Source organism: Jaculus jaculus, unplaced genomic scaffold (genome assembly GCF_020740685.1).
Source record: "Jaculus jaculus isolate mJacJac1 unplaced genomic scaffold, mJacJac1.mat.Y.cur mat_scaffold_44_1_1196519_arrow_ctg1, whole genome shotgun sequence".
Classification (NCBI taxonomy): Eukaryota; Metazoa; Chordata; class Mammalia; order Rodentia; family Dipodidae; genus Jaculus; species Jaculus jaculus.
The window spans coordinates 223,591-242,780 of record NW_025423497.1 but is presented as its reverse complement, the minus strand read 5'-3'; the positions used below and the strand labels follow the sequence as shown (position 1 = coordinate 242,780).

The following is a 19,190-nucleotide window of genomic DNA, read 5'->3' as shown; positions in this document are numbered from 1 at the left end:
CATTCTCATAGACATTTGCTCTATCCAGAAAAGTATAGGTTTCCTTGAGACAATCTGAAGAATGAATCAGATGCATTTTAAGTTATCAAGACTGATAAGAGCAAAATTCACAATACAATTCCAGTGTTTTTTCTAAGTGTCTTTATTTACAAATTCGAGAGAGATGTCAAAAAATGATTATTCTTGCTACTGAAAACAATCTCCAGAAACATATACCACTTTTTGAAATTGGATTTCAATTGGTGTTGATAAATGGAACCTGGCCTGAAGGCTCTACAAGGAGGCTGATAATGTTAGAGAATAAATAAGACCTGTACACTTTAACAAATACCTTACCATTTTTTAAATATTTAATGCTTACAATAGTGGAAGGGTTTCTACAGGGTATATTTCAATACATATGAGGTAAAATTTAAAAATCAATTGGTTGGACAATATGTTTTTATCTTCATCCTCTTTAGAGAAATTTTACTGGATTTTAATAAAATGATGTAGCACTCGGGGAAAAAGATACAACCTAGTAACCCTGCACCAGAGGCCCAGATAGAAAAGACCTCCACTATCACCACGGCCTTGCCCTTGGTGCTGTGGTATACAGGGAGGAAGGTGACCCACACACTGCAGAACACCAGCATGCTGAAGGTCAGGAACTTGGCTTCATTGAATGTATCAGGCAGATTTCTGGCCAGGAAAGCCACAGTAAAGCTCCCTATAGCCAGAGATCCCAGGTAGCCCAGGACACAGTAGAAGGCAGTGTCTGAGCCTTTTTTGCACACAATGATGATGTGGCCATGTTCTGAGTGTGCATCTGAGTCAACAAAGTGAGGGGATGTTCCCATCCAGATTCCACAGAGAATAAGTTGGATCAAGGTACAGATAGGAATGATGAAGTTAGGTACACCTGATACTAGCAGCCCTCTCATCTTTCTTTCTGGAGTAGTGACCTTGAAGGCCAGAACCACAGTAATTGTTTTGGCCAAAACAGTGGCTACAGCCACAGTGAACAGAATTGCAAACGTGATCTGCTGCAGGATGCAATTGGTGTTGTTGGGATATCCAATGAAGAGTAATGGACAGAGAAAACAGAACATGAGGGAGATGAGTAGTATGTAGCTATTTGTTCGATTATTGGCTTTCACAAGCGGTGTGTCTTGGTACTTCACAAAAACCCCAAGAACAAGAGCAGCGAGTGCAGAGAAGCACAAGGCCATGCAAGCCAGAGCCATCCCCAATGGGTCTTCAAAAGCCAAAAACGTCACAGTTTTTTGGAGACAGTGGTTTTTCTGTCTGCTGGCATATTGATTGATTGGGCACTTCACACATTGTTCCATATCTGACACACACACAAGGCATCATCAGGATAGTGGCAGTGTTTCCTTCTTAGGCACAGCACACTGCAAACAAGTGTCTCAGAGGTGAACAATACTTGTATTCCTTGTTACCATTGATAATTAAAATAGTTTGCTTTATAGCCATGATGGCAATGAATAAAGACTTGTAGGGAGCCAATGCAGACGCCATTACAAGATGATGCTGGCTTCCCGCCAGTCTTGAGGTAAATACTTCCTCATTTAGGCCGCAACCTCCCTTGAGGTTGTGCATGCGCTTGATGCACCTTGTCCTGAGCCTATCCCGTGGCTCCTGTGCGTGGGTGAGCATATGGCAGCCAATCAGCAGGCGTCCCATAGTATTCTGCCCTATAAAAGCAGCTACACTCCTGCGCCCCTCGCCCCTCGCCATCAACTTTCCTGTTAACCAAGAGGCTCTCCAATAAAGTGTGATCGAGAAGGATCTTCGTCTGGTGGTCGTTCTTTCCCTGAAGGACAGGGGCTCCCCCCAAAGTGGTACCGAAACCTGGGAACGCCGGGTGTTTTGTGGTCACGGGGCGAGGGGCCGAAGAGGATCCAGAACTGACACAGAGAGGAAGATGTTGGAGAGGAAGACGTCGGTAAGTCATCCCCAGTCATAATGTTTTTTTACTTAGATCCCTACCTGGTCCTTCTTATTTTCATTCCTGTGTGGTTTGTTGTCTTTGTCGTTTGCTGTGAGCGCAACATGGGCAATTCTCAGGGTGCGAGTTTTGTGACAGTTGACTTTGTCCAGCCGATAAAGGAATTGCTTAAGCAGAGGGACATTAGGGTCTCCTCTGCAACAATTAAAAAGATTGTTAAAGACCTAGATACAATTGCGCCCTGGTTTGCGGTCTCGGGGGACCTTTCTCTCCCTACTTGGGAGAAATTAGGTAGAGAATTGGAGGCAGCAAAACAAGAGGACAGAATTGGTAAGGGTACACTGCCGTTTTGGCGGCTGATTCACTCTTGCTTAAGTAAAGAAAACCACATGGAACTTATTAGAAGGGGACGGGAAGTTCTCGCAAGGCATCAGGATAGCCTTTCTGAGTCAGATTCAAGTGGGGAGTCAAAAACTAGGCCTAGAAAAAGAAAAAAAATAAAAAAGAAGGGATTAAACAAAGAAAAAAGTTTACAAGATGAGCTCAGAGAAACAGGTAAAATCTATAATTGCCCCCCCCCCCAGGGGGAAAGAGGAGCCTTTAACAGGCTCTATCCTCCCATTGAGGAGCTTACACATGCAAATGTACTTGACACAGATAAGGAGGCTAGCTCCGATTCTGCAGAGGAGGAAGAAGAAGAATTATTTAAAGGGGAAGAGGAAAGACTAAAGGAAGCCACCGCCTGTTATAAAAGGGAGCAGACAAAGGGGCCTAAAGGCCAAGGGTGTAGTCCTTTACAGCCCCTAGAGCCTTCCGCACCCCCACCCTATAACTCCCCTGGGGACACATGCCGCTTCATTAAAACCTCCCCTGGGGACACATGCCGCTTCATTAAAACAAAAACCTGGTCGTGGCTGGCCTCCGCTTTTCCCGTTTTTGAGGACCCAGTAACTCAACAAAGGAGACATGAACCAGTTCCCTATAAACAACTAAAGGATTTGGTTCAGGCTGTCAAGGATTTTGGACCAGGTGCAGATTATTCCGTTGCGCTATTGCACAGAATCATTACAGCTCCTTTAACTCCTACAGATTGGACAGAGTTGGCAAAGGCTTGTCTTTCAAAAGGCCAGTTCCTTGAGTGGAAATCTTTGGTTACAGATAATGCTCAGACACAGGCTAGACAAAATATCCAGAATGGCCATCCGGGATGGACAGCTGACATGCTCCTGGGGCTCGGCCCTCACATGGCTGACCAAGTAAATTTTCCCATAGAGGTATATCAACAGGTTAATAACATTCACTATCGAGCATGGAGAGATGTCCCCAATAAGGGGGAAGTAGCTGGCAACCTGACAAAAATTATACAAGGCTCAACAGAACCTTTTGCAGATTTTGCTGCCAGATTGATGGAGGCTGCTGAGAAAACTATAGGTACTGCAGATCATACCATGCCCTTTGTGCTCCAATTGATATATGAGCAAAGCACAAAGGAATGTCAGAGAGCTATAAACCCAGTCAGAAAAAAGGGAATTGAGGCCTGGATCAAAGCATGTCGCGAAATTGGCGGGCCATTGTCTAATGCAGGCCTGGCCGCTGCAGTTCTTGCTGCCACAAAGTCTCAACAGACTCAAAATTCAAAAGGATGTTTTAAATGTGGACAGCTTGGGCATTTTAAGCATCAGTGCCCTCAGGCCGGGGAATCTGCCCCCCTAGTCAGGGAGGGACCAAAGCAGCGACCACCTGGTACTTGCCCAAGATGTAAGAAGGGTAATCATTGGGCTAATGAGTGTAGGTCAGTGAAAGATATTAATGGTCTACCTATACCTCCCCTTCAACGTGCTCAGGAGTCAAAAAACGGAATAAAGGGCCCCCGTCCCCAGGGCCCACAAATTTATGGGGCACTCCAGGCGCCAGTCCCAACATTGGGCCCACCGCTGTCCTCCCACTCAGAAGAGCCACATCAGGCTCCGCAGGGCTGGACCTCTGTGCCGCCTCCGGACTGGTCCTGACCCCTGAGATGGGTATACAAGCCTTAGAGACTGATGTCCGCGGACCTGTACAAAAGGATACCGTGGGCCTCCTCTTTGGACATTCATCATCAACTTTAAAAGGATTGCTTGTTTTCCCTGGAGTCATTGACCCTGATTATATGGGCACAATAAAGATTCTCTGTCATTCCCCTTATGGGGCTGTGTCTATTGCACCAGGAGATCGTATTGCTCAATTGTTGATTTTGCCTTCTACTCATTCCTCATTCCCGGCCCAGCAGAGAGAGAGAGGGGAGATGGATGTCTTGGGTCTACTGGGATAGACTTGGCTTGTTTATCGCTAGAATTAGATCAGAGACCACTTTTACAGTTGACCATAGAGGGAAAGACATTTTCAGGCCTGGTTGATACAGGTGCAGATAGAAGTATAATTCAAATGAATTCTTGGCCTAAGTCTTGGCCCCTTCAAAAATCTTCCCAGACCCTACAAGGTCTGGGATATGCAGAGACACCCCAGATGAGTGCAAAAGAACTGACGTGGTGTACCGATGAGGGGCAGAAGGGAAAAATACAGCCTTTTGTTTTGGCAGTCCCAATTAATTTGTGGGGTAGGGATGTTCAGTCCCAGTTGCGCCTCCGTCTGACTAATGACTATTCGGAGGCTAGCAAAAATATGATGAAAATGCAAGGCTTTGTCCCAGAACAGGGACTGGGAAAATTCCTCCAGTGGCGTCCAGACCCAATTATCCCAAAAGAAAAGTTGGACCATTGTGGATTGGGTTTTTCCTAGGGGCTGTTGAAAACGCTGCTTCCAAGAGAGTCCAGGTGCCCATTCCTTGGTTAACTAACAAAGCCATATGGGTTCCTCAATGGCCCCTATCACAGGAAAAACTGGAAGCAGCAAGAGTCTTAGTCCAAGAACAGTTGAATCTTGGCCATCTAGAGCCTTCTGTGTCCCCCTGGAACACCCCAATATTTGTGATTAAAAAACAATCAGGCAAATGGAGATTGCTCCATGATTTGAGAGCGGTTAATGCCCAAATGCAGATTCTGGGGCCTGTTCAAAGAGGCCTCCCAGTCCTTTCTGCCCTGCCCAAGGGATGGCCTATCATAGTTCTAGATGTTAAGGACTGTTTTTTCTCTATACCGCTTTGCCCTCAAGATAGGGAACGTTTTGCTTTCACTCTTCCCTCAGTTAATCATGAGAGGCCGGATGCTCGTTTCCAGTGGCGTGTGTTGCCACAAGGAATGGCTAACAGCCCTACTATCTGTCAGCTTTTTGTAGATGCTGCGTTGGCCTCTGTCCACCAGGAGTTCCCTTCTCTTCGCATGATTCATTATATGGATGACATTTTGTTAACAGCCCCCATATTGGCTACCCTACATTCCTCTTTTCAAAGAGTTATTCAGGCCTTAGAGAACTATGGCTTGACCATTGCCCCTGAAAAGATTCAACAGACAGATACTGTTACTTTTCTGGGGTCTGTCATTAGCCCTTGTTCTGTGGGGCCACAAAAGATGTGTATTCGCACCTCTCATTTACATACTCTCAATGATTTTCAAAAGTTACTGGGAGATATTAATTGGTTGTGAGGATTCCTTCATGTGCCTCGATCAGAGTTGTTGCCACTCTTCTCCATCCTTGAAGGCAACCCCGATGTTCTGTCTCCTCGCACGCTTACACAACCTGCCCGTGAGGCACTTAATAAGATTGAAGAGGCACTTAGTAAAGCACAGCTTGATCGGTTTGATCCTTCTAAACCACTTCTTTTATGCATCCTAAAAACTAAAGATGTCCCTACAGGAGTGATCTGGCAGGAGGGGCCTCTATTATGGCTTCATGGAAACTCTTTGGGAGCCCGCACTCTCCAATATTTTCCGCAGCTGGTAGCCCGACAGGCTTGTTTGGGGCTTAAATATTGCTTAATACACTTTGCAAAGCTGCCTGACAAACTCATCATCCCCTATACTAAGGAACAGGTAGAAGTTTTGTCTGGCACTGTGGATGATTGGAGCATTCTCATGTGTGCTTTCCCAAATGTCATAAATAATCATTATCCAAAGAGCCCTATTTTGTCCTTTGTTGAAAATAATCTGGTTTACTTTCCTAAAATCACTGTTCAGGAGCCTATTACATCAGCCCCTGCCATCTTTACTGATGGTTCAAAGTCTGGTCGTGGGGCCTACTTGGTACAGGGCTCGGAGCCTATAGTAAGAATGTTTAGACCTGATTCCCCTCAAATTGTTGAATGCCTAATTGTTTTGGAGGTCTTTCAGACATTCTCTACTTCTTTTAACTTGTTCACGGATTCCCTATATGTAGCTAATGCGGTTGCTGGCCTAGAGATTGCCGCTTCGGTTCGCTCTACTAGTCTAGTGTCTAATATTCTTTTACAACTTCAGTCTTTAATTTTACAGCGAACTTGCCCTTTCTATGTAACTCATATTCGGGCACATTCATTACTGCCTGGCCCCTTATCACAGGCTAATGACCTCATGGACCGGGCCACTAGGCTCGCCATGATTTCTCTGGAAGATACAAAAGCTTCAGCTACTGAATTCCATAGATTATATCATGTTCCTGCAAACACCTTGAGAAAAAAAAATTTCTATTTCCAGAAATGAAGCACAAGACATTGGAAAATCTTGTCAGTCTTGTGTCACCTTTTTACCCTTCCCACATGTGGGCGTTAACCCTCGAGGCCTACGTCCTGGAGACCTTTGGCAAATGGATGTGACACATCTTCCAGAGTTTGGAAGATTAAAATACCTACATGTCTCAGTGGACACGTGCTCAGGTATTATTTTTGCCTCACCATTGGCAGGTGAGAAGGTCTCTCATGTAAAAACTCACTGCCTAGAGGCCTGGGCTGCTTGAGGAAAGCCACACCGCCTAAAAACTGATAATGGCCCAGCGTACTCATCTGGTGGCTTTCGAGCCTTCTGTGCCCAAATGCAGGTTGCACATACCACTGGCCTTCCTTACAACCCACAAGGTCAAGGTATAGTAGAAAGAGCCAATAAAAGTCTAAAAGCTCTTTTATTTAAACAAAAAGGGGGTATAGCGGAAAATGCAACTCCCAAGGAAAGAGTGTCTTTAGCCCTTTTTACCCCTAATTTTTTAATCTTGGATAATAATAATAAATCTACAGCTGACAGGCACAGTCAACATGTGATTCAATCATCTAGTGAGATGGTGTTGTGGAAGGATGTCTTAGATAATAAATGGAAAGGACCGGATCTTGTTGTGATAAGATCCAGGGAAGCTGTTTGTGTTTTTCAACAGGAACAGGATTCCCCTCATTGGGTTCCAGCCCGGCTGGTGAGGACAGTCAAGCGATCTCCGGAGGAGGGTCCAGGAGATAGTGATGTTCATCAGGGCGGAGATGATGAAGGTCTTGTGGATAATCTTCCTCCTGTGCCTGGAATCCATGAATCAAGTGGAAGAGGAAGGGACACAAGATGAAGGGGTGTCTTGGAAGCGCCTCAATACATCTGGGGGTGTTAATGACATTGGACATGGCTGTGGGAGGAATACTTCCTTTGCCCCTGCGCTGGTGTGTGTTCATCCACCGTTTCTGTTCGTTCTTAGTAACTTCTCTTTTAGTAATTACACCAATGCTTCCTGCTATCTGTCATTTTAAGGAAGGGGTAGGAGTGGGAATGTTCCTAGTGTGCTGCCTGGGAGGATGCGTACTTTGCCTCTGGTTGATTTGCCGCTTGCGAACCCAAACCAAGAGGGACAAGGTGGTCATTTCTCAAGCGCTTGCTGCCTTGGAAAGTGCTTCCTCCCCCCAAATTTGGCTGTCAGCTTTAAAAGGCATATAGCTCCCCTGGCCCTTGCACCCTCAGGGTCTCAGAGTACCCATTGCACGAGGATGGGCAGGGATCTGGTAGCTTTCGTTTGACTGCCGCCTTTGCACTCTCAGGGGATCTGTCCCATTGCACTCAGGAAGGGGAGGTTGAACTTCTTCCCTTGATCAGTCAACACATCATGAGGTGCGGACCTGATCGGGAAGGTGGCTATTTTTCTGAGCTATACCATAAGTTAATAAAAAAGGGGGAACTGTAGGGAGCCAATGCAGACGCCATTACAAGATGATGCTGGCTTCCCGCCAGTCTTGAGGTAAATCCTTCCTCATTTAGGCAGTCTTGAGGTTGTGCATGCGCTTGATGCACCTTGTCCTGAGCCTATCCCGTGGCTCCTGTGGGTGGGTGAGCCTATGGCAGCCAATCAGCAGGCGTCCCATAGTATTCTGCCCTATAAAAGCAGCTACACTCCTGCGCCCCTCGCCCCTCGCCATCAACTTTCCTGTTAACCAAGAGGCTCTCCAATAAAGTGTGATCAAGAAGGATCTTCGTCTGGTGGTCATTCTTTCCCTGCAGGACAGGGGCTCGCCCCAAAGACTATCATATTATGTTAAGATTAAAGAAAGCGTTAAAAATTTTATTTATTTGTTCATAAGCAGAGGAAGACTGAACCTGTACCTCTGAAAACAAATACCAGATACATGTACCACTTTGTCCAGCTGGCTTTCTGTGAGTATAGGGAAATTGAGCTGAGGTGGTTAGGGTTTGCACACCTGCGCCTTAACTGCTGAGCCATCTCAGCCTAACAAATCTGTATTTTATTCAGTTAGCTAAATTTACAAATCCTCCTGATCCTTTTATTTTCTGAAAAGAATAAAATAATTTTGTTGCAGTGTACTAGAATTATATGATAACATTGCTTACATGAGATATATCTTACAATTTCTACTACAGGTGAGATGGCTTAGCAATTAAGACACTTGCCTGCAAAGCCTAAGGATGCATGCTTGACTCAACACATCCATCATATGTCAGACACATAAGGTGACACATGAGTAAGTTGCACATGTGCCCAAGGTGACACATATGTCTGCAATTTGGCTGCAATGGCTAGAGTCCTTTGCACCCCAATTCTATGTTTCTCTCTCCATCTCTCTCTCTTACTCATACTCTCTTTCATTAAAAACAAATCCCTCTGTTTGGCTTACCTCAAAAAAGATAAAATATTTTTAAAAATTTACCTCAGAGTTCTATAAACAGTGCAGTACAAGATCAGAGTGGTACATGATTCTATGTCTATTAAAAAAATTAGAGAACACCCATAAATTTAGACAATAAGATGTGATTGTTACCTCATCCTACAGTTCTCTGTCTTATGAAGTCTATCTGTCTGCATCAGGTTTTGTACTCAGATATCAGTAGGTACATATAATTGTTTCAAAACATATTTTTTAAAAATACGAATGAAATTGGAGACCCCTAGATATAATTAACCCTAATATCACCATTGCTCAAATCTATCTCCTTGGAGTAGGTATTCATGTACTAATTTTGAGAGGACATACCTTTTACTTACTTCTCCAAATTCTTCCTCAACAATCCATAGTCTATGTTTTAGAATTTGGTTAAGAAGTTATTTAGAAAGGATTATGAACAAGATAACTTTGAAAAGAATTGCCATGGCACATAATAGTGAACTGAGTAGATAATCTTCCAAAATATAACTTGTATATGCTATCATGGTGTTTTGTAATTTTTATTATGATTACATTGAATCATAAATGGGATTAAAAAGTACTATATGGTATATCCTATTGAGTATTTCTATATAGAAATATTTTTCCATTTAAATAATTTTACTTCTCTTAATCATATATAATCACGTATTATAAATTCTTCTGCATACATTTTTATGAATTATATAGGCATGTCATAGTTATTTTGCATTATAAAGCCATACATTCCACTTTATTTGGTACACATAATGTGGTCAACATTTACAAATGAAAAACACTTCCCTGTTAATATTGATTATCCATCACCACTAAAGTTTGTATTTAAGTAGTTAATTAGAATTGTATATTAAAGTTTAATTTGAATGAACAGTTTTTATATATTAACACTAATATTATTTCAATTCATTTTTATGACGTTACCCAGTTATACCAAAAAATTAATGTCATCCTCTTTCCATTTTTTTTTACATCATGTATCAATGCCCTTCCCTATTCACTTTGAATTCTATTACATTGAAAAAGTGCTATGGTTATGAGAGTATGCTGCAGGCACTAATAGATGAAAATATTGAGGTATTAATATTTATATCATTTTTAAATGTCTTTGATCATATCAATTGAGGCCTTTAGGTTCTACACTAACATGGACCCGACATAATTTTTCTTGCCTTCTCAGCTGTAAACTAGAGGGCAATGGAAAATAACACCTATTCATCCATTCTGTGTTCAACCTAGTAGGCTTGACATCTCAGATATATATTTCTTTTTATTCTTATTTTAACCTCTGAGCATTTCCCATATCTCCTTAAGTGCTTCAATATACATCTGAAACAATGCTCACAATATTTTAATCAGAATATTTGTGTTTCTTGATAAAGGTTTTAAATGTTTGTGATATGCTATTGTCTAAAGTCTTACAATTAACTTCTTTCTGAGTTATTTCATAGATACTCATAAAAAATTATGCTTACATTGAAAGTATTTACAAAATTACATATTTCTAAAGCCAAAAAAGGGGTGGAGAGATGGCTTACTGGTTAAGGTACTTGCCTGCTAAGACTAAGGACCTAGGATTGTCTCTCTAGGACCCATATAAACCAGAAGCACGTGGTGGCACATGCATCTGGAGTTCATTTGCGTGGATAGAGGCGCTAGCACTCACATTATAACTTTCTCTTTCCCTCCCTATTAAATATATAAATAAACAAAATAAATCAATCTTAAAGCCTAAAAATGACTTGTCACAGCATTTCATACCCATCATCTACCTATTGGGTACGGAGAAGATAAAGATGTGGAAGATTCCTTCTTATAAACTTCATTTTATGTACAGTCAAAGAAGCTTATATGTGTGTGTGAAATTCCTTGATAGAGATAATATATTCACTAAGTATTGGATATCAGTGAGTGTTTTTTATCATGGAAGAATTGGTATATACAATGAATCTAGGAACTAAAAATGTGGTTTATGGTGTCAAGTGAATGCTATTTTTATGGTTGCAAGTATTTATTATTTCAACCAAGTGATTACATTAAGCAAGGAAGAGATATTATCTGTTTCTTCAGGTTCCCTCAAGGGTCCTACAGGTTCCCACTTTAGGTAGAGAAAACAGTCGAAGGTGAGAAAGATTCTCTAAGCTATCAATTTACCAGTTATGTTAGAAATCTCATTTTCTTGGCAGGGGGAACAATTAAAACAGCAGGCTGCCTTTCCCTCCTGTCGGAACTTCCTGAAACCAAGCCTGCAAGTCTCACTGCACACAGAGGAGGGAATCTGAGGAAAACCAGGACTATAGTTGTCAAACTTAGCAATGTTATATACCCCATTCATAAGTACATGTTAAAACAATCACAATTTTTTTTGTTTGTTTGTTTTTTGTTTTTCGAGGTAGGGTCTCACTCTGGTCCAGGCTGACCTGGAATTAACTCTGTAGTCTCAGGGTGGCCTTGAACTCATGGTGATCCTCCTACCTCTGCCTCCCGAGTGCTGGGATTAAAGGCATGCGCCACCACACCTGGCACAATCACAATTTTTATACACATCTACAATAAAATTGAGATGCCACCCTCCATTTAGTACACTATATCTTGTAATACCTATGAAGATTTTGATGAAATACTTTGTCATTTCCATATATACTTTTTTCAAAATATGGAAATAAAATCTAGGACACTGGAAAGAGAATCCTGAACAACATGGGGTAATTGACCAAATTGTGATGGGCACATAAGTCCCCACATGATTTTATCTATTTATGTCTATAGTAAAGCATTACAGTCAGGTAAACGTACCTGCCTACTCCCCATGGCCCACTCTATTGCCTCCTCAGACAAATACAATTGTTGGCCAAGAGAACCATGTGAAGAAAACTGTCCTATTTTCACCTTTATTCCAAGACCATGTGGAAAATTTGAAATGTGGGAAATATCATAGTCTGCATCACATTTTGTTTTCTCATTTAAAGTGACTAGGTCTCCAACAGGGTTAATAAATTGCATGTTCTTCAGAGTGTGATAAAACTAAAAGAAATGTATCATTTTCCAATTAAGTGCATACACAAGTAGACATAATGTATGATATGAGTAATGTGAAACTTTACTGCATGTACTCAATATTCTGAAGTAAATCAATTTACAGCTATAAATTTAATATTACTACATTCTTATCAGTTTCTTTTTGGAGAAACTGATAAAAATGTTCACCAAATATTAGGTAAGGCTATTGAGATAAGCATTAAAGCCCATTATATTTATAGAAATCAATGCAACATTAACTAAAGCCTTAAGGTCTTCAATATTAACAGTGATACAGAATTACTTTAACAACTCAAAATGCCTGTCAATAACACCAATCAGGATACTTTTGAATGGGAAAAGCAAGCTCATATTTAGATTTCAAGCACTTCATGATTAGAAAAATAACTAGAATCACATATCAAATACTTAAAACAGTTGAGCATGGTATCAGGATCATGTGTCATATAAAAAATGGATCACTCAAAACTAATGTCATTAAATTCAGTGTCTTCATCATGTATCCACAGTGATGGTTTGTCACAGTTGTTTGCTTGACTGTAGTTAGAATTAGCATGGACACAAATCTGTGGACATGTCAGGAAGTTTTAGGGTAGGTAATTAAACATGGAATGATCCTTCTGAATGCAAGTGGCACTATTTCATAGGGGAAGGGTTTGTAATCAGGGAAAGCTAGATGACCCCATATATTCATCACCCTTGCTTTCAAAGGGTAGGTGCCTGATTGGAAAGAGGGCTTAGCAGTTAGGGCATTTGTCTGCAAAGCCAAAAGACTTTAGTTCAATTCCCCAGGACCAATGTAAGTCGGATGCACAAGGTGGGACATGAGTCTGGAGTTTGTTTTCAGTGGCTGGAGGCCCTGGCATGCCCATTCTCTCAATCTCTCTCTCTGTCTCTCCCCTCTCTCCCTCCTTCTCTCTTTTTCCCTAACAAAAAAATAAATTAATTCAATTTAAAAAATCAGAAAACAGAATGTCACCATCATGATGGACTATAGTCTTGAACTCTGAGGTAGAATGTCACCATTCTCAACTAAGTTATTTTGATCAAGTATTTTCCCTGAAAAACCTAACTAATAAACTCAGTTTAGGTTTACTTACTAGGAAATTAAAATAGACACATAGAAAATAAAGTAGACACATCCACAATTGAGAGCATTCCCAGCAACTTGGTTAAATATGTATGGAACCACTGAGAAGGTAACAATGATGACAGTACATACCTTTGGGCAGTTATCTTTGTGGAGTTCTCTCAATGGCTGACTATCTACCTGTTGATAATACATTTCATGGTAAGCATATGCTGAAGCGTACACAGCATTGTATAGGTTATAATTCTCATCATCCATGGCTGTATCAAATCGTTGACTTGCATACCATTCTAATGAGGTGTTGGCTGAACACTTCCTCTGTGTTATACATGTAGATTCAACGTCCAAGCAATTAAAGTACATCCATTCTGATTTCATCACAGAAATGTCTATTGGATATTGAGAAATGTTCATTGTCTGCATATTTTTTTCTAAATTGTGAATTTCAGGATGATGATGGGAAAATGTGAAAGCACCATGGAATGAGTCAAGAATGAAGTCTCTCCCTGTATTTGTGATGACATCCCACTGTGAGGTGGTGACCCAGATCCTACAGATGCCTAAATATGTCCAGCTTCTAAAGCTCACTTCCAATGTAGAATTCATTTCACCATAAATGGTCACAACATTTGCCAATGATGTCACAAGTTGTTTATAATATTTCCAACCCCTTTTCTTGTATAACTTCATGTTTAGTGGGATCACATTCAGAAAAGCTAAACAGAGTTCATTTCCTTGCATCTTCTCTGAAGTCTGAGAGAAACTGAATACCTTGGTAATCATCAGAGATTCCCAACCCCATCCAGGTCCAGTTGAAATGAAGCATTAGGGAGACTATGGCAAAAGACAGTCTTGTTTCCTTGGGGGCAATCTGATACAGATAAGGATACTGATTATGGTCACTCAGAATAGGATGAAATGGGCCATAGTGAATCTAAAGGACACAGAACATACAAATCAATATGAAGAAGAGCACTGGACGAAACTTCAATCTAAGATCTGAATTGTGTTAATCATCACTTGGGAAGAATTTTGGCAAGAATGATTGCTCACACCATTATTAGCTATATTTCACTATGCATAAGACTCTGGAAAAGTACTGAACCATTTAAGGAAATAACTTTATATGTTTCCACAGTTCCTCTAATAATTTTTTAAAATTAAGTGCTAATACCCCACCAAATCATGAATATTATCTCTAAGAATTGTATCTGACAATACATGGATAAACCAAGTATCTACTGGAAATATCCTTAAGCACATGAGAAAGGTAAGAAATGAAACAGGATTTCTATTCTGCATATCACAAAGTCTCACCTGCCCATAATTAAAGATTGAAAACAATGTCCCAACTTTGGCACTTGTTGCCCATGATGGTCCTGTGAATAGTAGAAAATCACATTTGTTTGTTTCACAGCTAAAATTAGGAACAATACCAGAACTTAGAAAAGAGATAATAGTCCATGAATCATCACACTTGGAAGGTCTGATGTAAAAATTAATAGACTTGTTGGGTATAAGTTTGGGATTTCTGTTGATCTCCTCAGTGACAAAAATCATTGTCAGAATATATTGATATTTCTTGACTGGCACACTGAAAAGAAATACAGTAATCATTATGGATGAGGCGTCAAAACAATTGGAGTGTACAGGTAATACATGTGATAAATGATTCTTTTGCCTGAAATTCTCATGTAATCATTCACCTTTATGTAAGGATATCATCCTGCATGACATAGGGATCAATTAGGTATTTTGAAATTATTACATGAAAGGCAATTCATAAACTTATATGATATATATATATGCATATATATATGTATATACATACACACACACCACACACACACACACACACAGACAGAGAGAGAGGGAGGGAAAGAGAGAATTCTAGATTCATCTTTAGCAAATGAGAAACTGGAGCAAAGACTATGTAGGTCATACGTGACCTTGAAAAAAGACCTCTACCAGACAGAAAAAATTGTTCATATCTTCAAGCTGTAATTCTCAATTGTAAGAAATGAAAAATAAATCCAGTAGCAATCTTGTTTATGTTAGTTTGGTGTGTATATGAGGGGTATAGTCATCTTCATGTTATTGGAAGACCACACTGTGTGTGTGTGTGTGTGTGTGTGTGTGTAAGAAGGCACATGTATTCTGGAGTATTGCATTCCACCAAATAACATACTTCTACTCACAACACATTACCAATAACTACATGGTGGGTATACCAGTAATCCCAGTAGGAAGTCCCTCAGTGCAATGGAGACAGGGAGTAGGGGAATGATGGTAAAAAGAGTTACGGTGTCCATACAAAGTATCAACTTAATAAAAAGAAAGTAGTAGAAGAAGTGAAAAAAAAAAAAAGAAATTTCTGTTTGTAACATATCAATCCTGCTAGCAAATTGTAGTGGCTACCACTTGTAATATTGGCCACTTTAGGATCTCAGAACGGTTTAAGTAATGACAACTTTAAGTTACATCCCTTATTTTACCAGGAGTACAAATATTCTACAATCCTTTCTTAATTGTGTGCTTCACCAATGTGTTACTTGGAATTTTGACAAAACACCTGACTGATTATGTTTCAAATTCTTTCTATTCTTATGTCCAAACCAAACACAGCAATAGAGGAACACAATATATAGTTGGTACCTTTCTTATTCCTGTACCCTGTTACAAAAAGAAGAAAATATCATGGCATCTCATATTTCTATTATCTGAGAGATTTGTGTCTATGAGAAAAGTCTGTCCAGAGTTTGACAGACAAAGAAAATTGCTCTCTATTCACAGACATTAGAAATTATATGCTCATATATGAAGGACGGGCATCTACTTGAAATGATACTTTCTCTCTGCCACTTAATATTGAACACCAGCTAATACGAACGCCAGATCTAATATGAAGCAAGGTAGAAGTAACTGTGTTCTTCAAAGTATAGCTTTCTACAGAAATAGAAATACTGAAGAAAAAACAGGCTGAAATGCAAGCTGTGGAGAACACAGTCAAATAAAAAACTCTGTACAAAGTCTCACCAGTAGAATGGATAAAGGAGAGAACAGAATATCTAAACTAGAAAACCAGGTAGCAGAACTAATACAGTCCAATAAAGAGAAAGTCAAACTAATAGGAAGGTATGAATGGAAATTTTGAGATATCCAGGACACTATGAAATGATTAAACATAAGAATTCAGGGTAGAGAAGGAGAAGAATTTCCAGAGGCTTAGTATGCACTTTCAACAAAACCGTAGAAGAAAAATTTCCCCAAATTGGGAAAGAAATGCTAATGCAGATACAGGAAGCTTTCAGAACACAAAACAGACAAAACTTGGAAAGAACCTCTCCTCATCATGTTATAAGTAAAGTGCTAAACATGAAATCCAAAGAAAATGTATTGAAAGCTGTTAGAGAGAAAAAACGTCACCAAAAAAAGGTAATCCCATCTAAATCACAACAGATTACTCAACACAAACATTAAAAGCCAGAAGGAATTGGAATGATGTATCCAAATTTCTGAAAGATAATAACTGTCAGCCAAGATTACTTCATCCTGCAAAGCTATCTAACTAAGTTAACGGATAAATAAGGAAAATCCAAAATAAAAACAGGCAAAAGGAATTTATGACAACTTAGCCAGCTCTACAAAAAATACTTGAAGGAAGGCTGGAGAGATGGCTTAGCGGTTAAGCGCTTGCCTGTGAAGCCTAAGGACCCCGGTTCAAGGCTTGGTTCCCCAGGTCCCACGTTAGCCAGATGCACAAGGGGGCGCACGCGTCTGGAGTTCATTTGCAGAGGCTGGAAGCCCTGGTGCGCCCATTCTCTCTCCCTCTTATCTGTCTTTCTCTCTGTGTCTGTCACTCTCAAATAAATAAATAAAATTATTTTAAAAAAATACTTGAAGGAATCCATCACACTGAAGAGAAAGCAAAGCACACACAGAAGGGAATAGGAAAAAGTAAATCATATTCAAATAACAGTTAAAATAAGAGATTAAAGGGAAAACAGGAAGCACTGCAAAACAAGAATGGTGAGAATAAATACATACCTTTCAATAGTAACTCTTAATATCAATGGCCTCAACAAAAGACACAGACTTGTACACTGGATTAAAAGGAAGGATCCTGCCATTTGTTACCTCCAGGAAACTCATCTCTCAATAAAAAGATTCACCCTGTCTTAAGGTGAAAGGATGGAAAATGATATTTCAAGCAAATGGGCCCAGGAAATAAGCAGGGGTTGCTATCTTAATATCTAACAGGATAGATTTCAAACCAACATTAGTGAGGAAAAATAAAGAGGGTCACTTTGTACTGATTAAAGGAACACAACAACAGGTGGGCATTACAATCCTAAACATATATGCAGCTAACATGGGGTCTCCCAGTTTTATCAAACACTATGAGACTTACATCACATATAACACCAAACACAATTGTAGTGGATGATTTAAATTTAACCCACTCTCATCAATTGACAGGTTATTCCCACAAACAAACAAACAAACAGAAAGACATGTGGATTAAATGAAGTCATGGAATGAACAGATATTTACAGAATATTCTATGCAAATACAACAGAATATACGTTTTTCTAAGCAGCACATGGAACATTCTCTAAAATGGGCCATGTATTAGGACACAAAGCAAACCTTAACAAATCAAGAAAATTGAAATATTCCTTTGTACTCTATCTGACCACAATGGGATTCAACCCCAATCAGGAACAAGAAAATGTACATTTAAATCTGAACAAATCAGATACATTTGACTGTGGAAAAATTCTGCTCAGTAAAGTATAAAATAAAATTTGATTCATTCATAAGTGATATGCTAGGGTGGAAAAGAGCAAGGGATCAAAAACCTCTTAGTGTGCCCATATATAGACTTCTTACACATTATTCATGACTTTCAAATGGAAAATTAAGTAACCAATCTGACACTTACCGGTAAAGCTGTTTCATTGAATCATATTTCCTCATATGCTTGTTTGATGTCTGAATGTAAAAGATACAATCCTTACACCTATCTCCATCTCTTTCTGTATTTTGCTTTAGTCTCCAAAAGCAGCCCGTTTCTATCAAACTGCAGACGAGGACAGAAAGCACTGGAAAAAATAGGACAAAAGTGAAACTGATCAGCTTCCCCATGTCTAGAAGCCTTCACTCTGAGCTCAGATGTAATGTGCAGGATCAGGTAGATACACATATAACATATGCCTGCTTGTGTGTGTATCCACTCTTACTATAATTGCTGACTAGAGGGGATATTTATATCCTAATTTCTTTTGTGCTCATCTGTGCCACCCTCCTTTGGGAACTACAGAATAGAACCCTGAAGCTCTGCATTTGAGGTCTATATCAAGGTCATAAATACCAGTTGAAAAACATGTTGTGATGATCATCTCTTGCTTCAGGTGCTATAAGTTCAGGTATATCCAGGCATAAATCCCACTGGGATAATCTCCTAAGCATACTTGTTTTCAGACTAATTTCAACAAGCCATTTGAACGAATAGACACTGAAATCATGTACGCAGACTTCCTTGGAGTTTCCAAGTCAACATGTGAGATGAAAAGGTCAGAAAGGTTTGCTGCTCATACAGCTCATGCAGACATGGCAGCATTGTCTGTTCCATTGTTCAAGCAGTGGAGAGATCTTTACATACCTCACTTTCATCAGCATCACAGCATTTACTGTGAGGTCCATGCACTACTCATAGTAGTTTCATGCTTGTAATATCCCACACCTACATGTTTCCCATTGTCTGAGTATACAATAGAGAAAATAATCATGGGAAGTCCAGCAATTCCTAGTCGCTCCCCTATAACAATGCAGACACTCAGCTTCATATTTTGTTCTAATACACGACCTTCCACCTTATTCCTCAGTTCCCACAGATTAATAAGCTGTGATGATCCAGATTCTCATTTATAACATTGTTTTTCTCCATTTTTTATTTTTTACTAATTACAGGATTCCACACAGAATTTAACTTTATATTTTATGTTCATACACTGGAGTTCCACCTCCTGAGTAAGGAATTATTTTTGTTGTTGCTTTCCAAATGGACAGTAAATAAA

The 19,190-nt window shown here is 39.9% G+C and overlaps 1 protein-coding gene across 1 annotated transcript; it reads right to left on the bottom strand.

The window, feature by feature from the left end:
* Positions 1–419: 419 nt before the first annotated feature.
* Positions 420–18,816, bottom strand: LOC101616401 (vomeronasal type-2 receptor 116-like). Its single transcript, XM_045141328.1, is given in 8 exon segments — positions 420–1,333; positions 11,136–11,259; positions 11,778–12,005; positions 13,243–13,855; positions 13,857–14,044; positions 14,428–14,704; positions 18,056–18,193; positions 18,776–18,816. Coding segments are annotated over 8 exon segments (2,523 nt in total).
* Positions 18,817–19,190: the final 374 nt, after the last annotated feature.